Below are 9457 nucleotides of genomic sequence, written 5' to 3'. Positions count from 1 at the left end.
CATTGTAGTGTGATTTACTCTTTTTTGTAAACATTTGTGATGGGGTTGGGTTTTATGCTATTATGGATGGGCTGGTGTGGTAATTTAAGTATGGGCTACCATTTTTTAATAGTGAGGTACAATTTCCCTTAGTAAATGCAAAATCACCAGATCTGTGGCCCTCCCTCCCCCCGCACCCCCCACCTTTTTTTTTGTGTGTGTGAAATATTAAGGTAAAGAAAATAGTACTTCTCTGACATTAGACCACTTCAGTTTCTTTAAAGGTCAAATGCCAAGAAGTCAGTTGAAAAGGTAAAAGACAGTATATCTTTTGTATTAATGACTGTTACAATCAAAATAAATATTTACTATTTTCTTTATTTAAAATTCAATAGTCACTTTAAATCCCAATCAAGAATTCAATAGAACTGAAGATTATATCCAAAAAATGTTTAAGAAAATGGATGATTTGACATCTTATGAATGACAGCCTCCTCCAGACTTTGTGCTTATACAGGTTTTGTTTTTGACAGTACTGGAAACAAACTTCTTTATGATTTGTAGGGCAGTCATGGTGCTTCCGTAGGTTGCCTGCCTAGTTACTATTACCCATTCTAGTATAGAGATGACAAGTCCACTAAAGGTTTTCTTGCAGTTTGTTCACAATTATTTTGTGTCACAGTATCTCTTTTTGCTATAGTCTTTTTGCTATAGTTCAGAGTCCATTAAAAATCAGCAAAATACAGGAATTGAGTTTTGTAAATCTGAACAAAACGTTATAGTTCTTTCAAAAGTTTACAACTGAATGTTGACTTAAAACAGCTGTGAAACTTTATTATGCAGACAAAAAATACTGCTTTTAACCATCTTAATTTAAATGAAACAAACATGGAAACAGTTTCCTTACCTTGTCCAATATTTCTTTTTAAACTTTCCCTTTATTGTTTTTTAGTAGTTTAACACAGTACTGTACTGTATTTGCTTTTTTATTTTTTGGTCTCTGCTGCCACCAGATTGTGTATTTTCTGTTCCAAATGAGGTGTGTGGTTGATAGGTTAGTTTGTAACTCTGGTGTTCATAACTCTGAGGTTGTACTATATCCAGCTTGTTTCATGTAAGTTTTCACATTCACTTCAGACAGGAGTCATCGATAGTGCTATGTTTACTAATTTAATGGCTACTTCAGTTTAAAATGGTAACTTTCCCACATACCACTATGCTATAATTATTCCTAAGTGTTGTACCTGGAAGCTAAATAGAAAAATGCATGGTTTGGAGTGGTGATCTTATGCATTTTGGGGAGGAATTCCAGAGAGATTTCAATAAAAAAAATTGTTTTTTCCCACGTGGGAATACCATTTTGAGTCATTCTCTTGTCTGGAAATTTCGGTCCTCTCAATATTGCAAATTAGCTCTAGTGAGAGATACAGTTGTTCCCAGTTATTGTTGAAGTACAGTTCCATGTTGCAGGATAGGTACACGGTGTATTCCCATTCCCTGTTAAAAATTGGTTTGGTCCTGTGTAAAATCCAAGACAGAATGGCGCTTTAAGCTTGTCTGGTGACTGTCGTATTGTTCAACATGATTGAAATTTTAGTGTAGTGAGAATCATATTTTGTATGAAAACTTTTTTTATTTTTTCCTATGTAGAGTTTTCTATTTTCTATACTAATAAAGCAAAGAACTCCAGTCTTATTTAGTAAGAAACTAAAATTTTTTAAAAATTTAAATAGCACCAATTTCTTCACACTTGATTTCAGTTGAACGGTGCATGGTTGATAGTCAAAGGGCCAAATTCAGACCTTGCATAAGTAGGTGCAGCTCCAACTGACCCAAAGGTGAGGTGAATAGGAATTGCACCTGCTTACATGAAGGTTGTGTTTGGTCCAAGTTTTCTTATTGACAGATATTTAACTAATGTTTACTTCTGGATTTATTAATTCTAGTTGCACTGTGGACGATGTATCTTGTTCCCTTAATAAAAATTATAAATGAAAGAAAGAACTGGATAAATATTAAGGATATGAGAAGGGAGAGAAATGTTTCATCTGCCCCTTACATTGATGCATTTTAAATATCAGCAGGCGATCTATTCAGAATTCAAAGTTCCACTTACTGGTTAGTAATACATTATACAAAGCAATAGATCTGTTAATTTGCCACTCTTTATGAACAGCAACGACAAGTGGAGAATGTCAACTTCAAAATTTGAATCTAATGTGTAATTGAAAACCTGTTACATTAAATTTTATGCAAAACCTTTGAATCAACCATTCAAAATAGATACTTTTGAAATATATCTAGTTCTCTACCTACCTTTATGCATTCACATATTTCCTGTAATAAAAAGTAAAGTAAATTATACTAGCATTATTTGGCTTTTGTTATTGGAGGCATTTTTTTCAGGGATTCTCAGCAAATGAGTGATGTAGCTGTAAATTTGATGATTTAAATACACGAGCTCTGAAATGATCTGTTTAATTTAAAATCAAACTGATAGCTTTTACAGCCTTTTGCAGTCTTATATTGTTGTAATTTCAGTATAATTCAGCTTTGAATAGATTTGCAGAAACTCTAATGAACACTCAAAATGTTTTATTCCAGTTAAAATCCAGTGCGAATTTTGTCATAAGCAAAACATGTTTCAAGCTTGCATATTATATGAAAATACTTTCACCACTGTTCAACTGAACAATAAGGTGTATGCATGTTAATCAAGTACACAAAACATTTCAGCTAGACTCTCTGGGTGAAAGACAACATGAAGGAAAAATATATGCAAATAGCAGCAGCATTCGATCTGTATTTACAATATTTAGCAGATCATTTTTATTAAATTTAAACATAAGATACTTGTTCAGCCTAAATAACCCAGAGATGAATGTCATTATGGAATTTACATACCATTAGCTCACATTAATTCATTAGCAGCAGAGCTCTGTGGTACAGGGCTAGTTAGATACATTATTTGTGATGTCTGGATGCTGTAGTTTAATGAGGTTTACTGGCTGCATGCTTGTTGCCTTTGTCTGGTGATAGAAGTAATTACTTGATAAAATGAAGTGCATCGCTGTGAACAATTGACCCTTTGGAACAATCCAGACTGGTCAGCAGTCTAAATCCACATTTTAAAGCCATCATTATAGCCTCAAACTTAAGAGTTTCCAGGGTGCAGACAAAGGTGTTGTCTTCCTTCAGTACAAGTCGTGTACCATTTTCTGACTTTATGAAGTATTTGAATTGAATAATATTTGAAGATATTGAAAACTCCTCTGGAAATCCATCCAGCCTGCTTTTTGACACCAGAACAATGCGAGATTTGATTTTTGCTATGAAATCAGGAGCATTACAAAAGATCCTAAGACCTTGTGAACGGTCGTGGCTGTCAGTTATTTCCAGGAAAGTCGTCTCTCTGGACGCTAGCTGTTCTTTCTCCCACCTTGATTTCACTGCATCAGCTAACATCTTAAGCTGAAAAAAATCTGCTTCTTGTGCCAAAAGTTGATTTTCTCGAAACCCCTCTGGTAGAAGAAGTTCTCCATTTCGTAGGAAGTTCAGAATGTGCCTGAAAAGGAGTCCATCTCTGTCTATGAAATAATGGCCATCTGCATCAAATGGACAGAGAATTTTTCCATTTACCACACCTTCAAGAAAAGAGTCTGGGTACTTGGTTAGTGTTTGTTTTTGTGTAATGTACAGGTATCCACCAACATTGAGGGTAATCAGAGGCATTTTACAGTTCTTGCCTTCCTCAGTACCCTCAGAGGAGTTGTGCTTTTCTTCATGTTCCTTTTCTCTTCTGTTTATTTTTCGCTCCATTCTTAAAGCCAAGTTAAAAAGAGAGCTATCTTGCCTTGTTCTTGTGTGCTTGAAAAGAGATATTTTAAAAGCACCTTTATTCAGCTCCAGCACGGTGATGGAATGGAAGTGCTGCTAGCATTGCATGGATTGTCAGCTCAGTTTTGCAGTAGGTGGCGTATCAGCTATGTATGCAGTGAGATATCAGGAGTATGGCTGTAAGGAGAATTTGCATTTAACTGTGTAAGGGAAGAGTACAGATGTAAAAGCTGTTTTAATTATTTTCTTTGAAGTCTAGTAGGTTTAAATTATTTAAAAATAGCATTTTGAATTACTCTGTGCAGAATGGACAATACCTTTTTACTGACCAGTTAAATTTTAATATTTACTTTAAAAATGTGTTTATAATGTGGAATTGCTTGAGAATGTTGTAGTGATAGCTTTGTTTCCTTTTTTAGGTATTTTTGGTTTTACACAATACCTTTACAAAAAGCAAGTTGTGTTACTGTTTAAGGTACTTCACCTATTTAATGGAAGATAGCTGAAAACAGATGATTGTATGTGTATACCTTATGTATGAAACACACAGTGGCTTAAAATGTTATCAGAAAATGTTTCAAAGTGGTATTATAAAGCATTTCTGATCTAATTGGTTTAGTATTTAGTAAAAACTCTCATTTTTTGTTGATTCAGCTATCCTCAGTGAGGCAAAAAATATAGCCTTTATTAGGTTTTGTATCCTTTACCATAGATTAAAAATTATTTTAGAGAAAAGGCACATTTATTACTTGTATTGGTAATTTTAAAATAACCAATGCTAGATTTCACAGATTATTTTATATTTAATCAAAACAATTCTGTTGCCATGCGGAACAAAGGGCCAGTGTGCCTATAGAAATCTTTGAATATCACATAACACTATAGCTTAGCAACACTTCAGTAAGGGAGAAAACATTGACAAAGTATACTTGAATCAAATGGCTGGCTCATTTCTCTGTATGAAGCTGAGATTAAAGGTTCATTTGAAATTACCTTTTTTAAAAAGATTTTCCCCTTTAAACATTTGCAGCTGGGTAGAGGAAAAGGAAAGCTGTACAAACATTTGTGTATTTCCTTAGGGAGTGTGCAGGAGATGGCGGGTAGTGTATGCAGCATGCATTCCAAAGCAAGGTAGAGATTTAACACTTACCTTAGCCTGAACATGGAAATCAGAGATTCCATTATATATAATATATATATATATAATTTTTTTTAAAGAATGTATTTTTCAGTCTACAAGCAGATGCCTATTGCTTTGGCCTGTTAACAACAAAGTCAATTATCCTTTTGTGAAAAGGATTCTCTGTGCCTTTGTTTATGTTAAGACTATCTTCATACTGCTCCCAATAGATATATGAGCAATTACTTATAGATACAGTATTGTAGAAACATCGCTTTAATGATGTGATTTTTTTATTGATTAATATGACTGTGTGCCTGTTGATGTAAATAACATGCTGATTCTACTTGTTGCCCCCATACTTCAATATTCCCAGTCCACAGAGCTGCTCTGCTAAATCTTTTGTCTGCTGCTATGTGTAACATATTAAGCATTATTTTATTAATTAGACTCTGTGCATCAGTCATTACTAAGTCAGTGTTTAAATTTAACACTTTGATACCCTCATTGTGTTTAGTATCACTTCAATTTGAAGAGATTTTAATCATTTAATAACTGTTGAATATACTAACTGTTTGAAAATCAACTCTTATGACAGTTAGTAAGAGTTAATAAAGGTATTTGGAGAGAGAGAAAAACAGGTGGTGTAATTCTGACATAAGCGTTATGGATAATATTTTGCCACTGTGGGAGACTTTTGCTTAAATCCAGTTAATAGTCAAGTGTCAGACTCCATTTGATCTGTTCACATTTGATGTGGGTTTTAATCTTATAACCAACTGTAAGAATCGTAATGGTAATTGATAAACCCTTTGATTGACTCTGGGGTCATTCTATCTTGCATGGTGATCTTGTCATCTCTTTGAAGCTAAGCTGGGTCACTGCTGGATGGGAGATTTCCGAAGAAAGCCCAGATTTGTAAAGGAGTTTGAAATCCTTCATGGCAAACCGAGCTGTATAAATTTAAGACAAGGCAGCTGCAAAACAGTATCCATTCCTTAGCTTCATATGCTCATTATCTTCTGAAACCTCTGTCTTTGGGGCTGAAATTTTCCAGGTGTGGCTATAGTTAAATATTTTTGAAAGGTCAGGCTAAATCACGTCAGCTGTTTAGAAAGTAAAAAATGTCAGCAAGCTGTTAGCTCCAGATCCCAGGAGTGGGGGCGAGGGTGGGGGAGGAGAAAAAGAGTGTGTGTGTGTGTGTGTGTGTGTGTGTGTGTGTGTGTGTGTGTACATACAGGAATTTACAGGCTCAGCTGTTGACTCAAGGAGAATGTCAAGTGTGCCTATCCTTAAACTTACGGAAATTGCGTAAAAGAGTTAGTCTTCCACACCATACCCCCACACAACCTTAACTCTGCCCCCTTGCAGTTGGCAATAGGCAGTTTGACAAAACCATACTGTACTTGTCCACAAAATCTGCAATTTTTTGTGGTGTTTGTGCTCAACACAGTATTGTCATTCATCAGATGCTTCTTACTGTATTAGACATAGTTGTATTGATGCAGGAATTAGTTGCAGCAAGTTGCTAGATATCAAACTGCCATCTGAGCAGAGGAACAGCTGCAGCTAGAGGAATCGGGGATCCTTTTTTTTTTTTTTTTTTTGTTGTGATATTGAGGAGATCAAACTGGATGAGCACAATGGCCCTTCTTGGCACAAAAATCGAAGTGTGCATGAAGAGTTTCTAATGTCTGTAGTGTTTTAGGACCACTGGAATGACTGCGACCTCTGGAAGTTGACATTCCATTGGGCATATCAAGAAATAGGGGAATGTAAGAGTGCTTCACCCCCATCTAACTCTTGCATATTCTCAGTGCCCAGCCCAAAACCCATATCTACACTGGCATTCATACAGTAACATGTATCCGCTGTGCTGTGCTATTTCCCTGAAGTATTCTAGCAGTGTGATGGCACACTTCACAGTGCACCATGACCCTCAGTTGAGGCTAACCTAAGTCCAAGAAAGAATAACGTGGACAAGGATTGAATAGCTGTTGATATTGAGCAACTCTTTGGTGCTTAGTCTGGAGTAGGTGAATTGGTTGAGTGAAGGTCATGCCTAGTTAGCTCACGTTCACTAATTCTGACCTACATGTGATCTTGATTACAGCGAACATGAGGCCTAAGTGTTTCCCCTGACTACTGTTGTGTACTTTCCACACTGCCTGGGAAAGGTACAACCCTATAATCTCTCACAGGGACTTGTTGAGATATCGCCAAAAGGAGACTGAGTTAAGATTAGCAAAAACAACGAGGAGTACTTGTGGCACCTTACAAATGTATTTGGGCATAAGCTTTTGTGGGCTAAAACCCACTTCATCAGATGCATGGAGTGGAAAATACAGTAGGCAGGTATATATACACAGTACATGAAAATGTGAGTTGCCTTATAAAGTGGGGGGGTCAGTGCTAACAAGATAATTCAGTTAAAGTGGAAGTGGGCTATACTCAACAGTAGAATACCAAGGGAAGAAAAATCACTTTTGTAGTGGTAATAAGGCCAATGTAATGAGGGTGGCCCATTTCAAACAGTTGACAAGAAGGTGTGAGTAACAGTACGGGGAAATCAGTATGGGAAGATTAGTTTTTGTAGTGACCCATCCCCTCCCAGTCTTTATTCAGGCCTAATTTGATGGTGTCCTGTTTGCAAATTAATTCCACTTCTGCAGTTTCTTGTTGGAGTCTGTTTTTGAAGTTTTTTTGTTGAAGAATTGCCACTTTTAAGTCTGTTATTGAGTGTCTAGGGAGACTGAAGTTTTTTCCGACTGGTTTTTGAATGTTATAATTCTTGACTTATGATTTGTGTCCATTTATTCTTTTGCATAGAGACTGTCCAGTTTGGCCAATGTACATGGCAGAGGGGCATTGCTTGCATATGATGGCATATATCACATTGGTAGATGTGCAGGTGAATGAGCCCCTGCTGGTATGGCTGATGTGGTTAGGTCCTATGATGGTGTCCCTTGAATAGATATGCGGACAGAGTTGGCAACGGCGTTTGTTGCAGGGATAGGTTCCTGGGCTAGTGTTTTTGTTGTGTGATGTGTAGTTGCTGGTGAGTATTTGCTTCATGTAGGGGGCTGTCTGTAAGTGAGGACTGGCCTGTCTCCTAAGGTCTGTGAGAGTGAGGGATCGTCCTTCAGGATAGGTTGGCGATCCTTGATGATGAGCTGGAGAAGTTTTAGTTGGGGGCTGAAAGTGACGGCTAGTGGCATTCTGTTACTTTCTTTGTTGGTCCTGTCCTGTAGTAGGTGACTTCTGGGTACCCTTCTGGCTCTGTCAATCTGTTTCTTCACTTCCCCAGGTGGGTATTGTAGTTTTAAGAATGCTTGATAGAGATCCTTAGGTGTTTGTCTCTGTCTGCGGGATTGGAGCAAATGCAGTTGTATCTTAGAGCTTGACTGTAGACAATGGATCGTGTGATGTGGTCTGGATGAAAGCTGGAGGCATGTAGGTAAGTACTGTATAGCAGTAAGTAGGCTTCCGGTATATGGTGGTGTTTATGTGACCATCACTTATTTGCACTGTAGTGTCCAGGAAGTGATCTCTTGTGTGGATTGGTCCAGGCTGAGGTTGATGGTGGGGTGGAAATTGTTGAAATCTCGGTGGAATTCCTCAAGGGCCTCTTTCCCATGGGTCCAGATGATGAAGATGTCATCAATGTAGTGCAAGTAGAGTAGGGGCGTTTTTATGGCTGACTTAGAACAATGCTTCCTCAGCTCTCGTCCCCTAACGCCCCTACTGTATTTTCCACTCCATTTATCTGATGAAGTGAGTTTTAGCCCACAAAAGCTTATGCCCAAATAAATTTGTTAGTCTCTAAGCTGCCACAAGTACGCCTTGTTGTTTTTGCTGATACAGAGTAACACGGCTACCACTCTGAGTTAAGATTGTGTGGTGTGAGAGACATTACCTGAACATGTGTTTCCTGGTTTTCAGAGATCTAGGCATAGGTTCATTTGACATTCTAAGGGTACAGATCACTGCTGGTCAATCTGAACCCTGCATTAACAAAGTTTTTTGGGCAGTGTTTTTTTGAGGAAGTGGTGACAGTGAGGTGGGCATGATTGAGGGGCTGAATGAGTGGTTTTCCTGGGAACACCTTCCTGTCTCTCAGCTATCTGTTCGGCCCTCCAGGCCCGTTGGGCTGAAGAGCCATGTGGAGGAGGGAAGGTGGTAATCAATAGATTGTTAAGGTATCATATACAAGCTGGAGGCGAGCTTCAGCCTCCATAGCTGCTTCAGGGGCTAGGGAACAGGTCTCTGCACAATCCTCTGCAGCACAGGAGCATCGCAATGAAGTGTCCCATACGTCTCAGTGGGATGCTCTCAGCTGAATGAGAACACTTCATGGAGGTGAATGCAGCCTGACATCCAGTTCTGAGAAGTGCGAAATGCTCTGTTCATCTCAATTGGTGTTCTCCTTCCCCCTCTCCCAAAGTACACAAAACCCTGTTGTGGCACACCAGTGTTCCAGACAAGTTTGAAAGCTCTCTGGGATGGGGACTGTCTTTTTTT

At 37.9% G+C, this 9457-nt stretch overlaps 1 protein-coding gene across 1 annotated transcript; it reads right to left on the bottom strand.

Annotated features, from left to right (window-relative positions):
• Positions 1-2707: 2707 nt before the first annotated feature.
• Positions 2708-3882, bottom strand: LOC112111209 (BTB/POZ domain-containing protein KCTD4). The gene has a single exon (XM_024206530.1). It carries the CDS (start codon positions 3796-3798, stop codon positions 3025-3027), a length of 774 nt encoding a protein of 257 aa, XP_024062298.1. The 5' UTR covers positions 3799-3882; the 3' UTR covers positions 2708-3024.
• Positions 3883-9457: the final 5575 nt, after the last annotated feature.

The sequence above is a fragment of the Terrapene carolina genome, unplaced genomic scaffold (assembly GCF_002925995.2).
Source record: "Terrapene carolina triunguis isolate 2854851 unplaced genomic scaffold, T_m_triunguis-2.0 Scaffold18, whole genome shotgun sequence".
Classification (NCBI taxonomy): Eukaryota; Metazoa; Chordata; order Testudines; family Emydidae; genus Terrapene; species Terrapene triunguis.
This window is presented reverse-complemented; position numbering and strand designations above follow the sequence as displayed.

Excerpts from the sequence above, each read along its gene's own strand:
- LOC112111209 (XM_024206530.1), bottom strand. The coding sequence starts at position 3,798 with ATGGAGCGAAAAATAAACAGAAGAGAAAAGGAACATGAAGAAAAGCAC.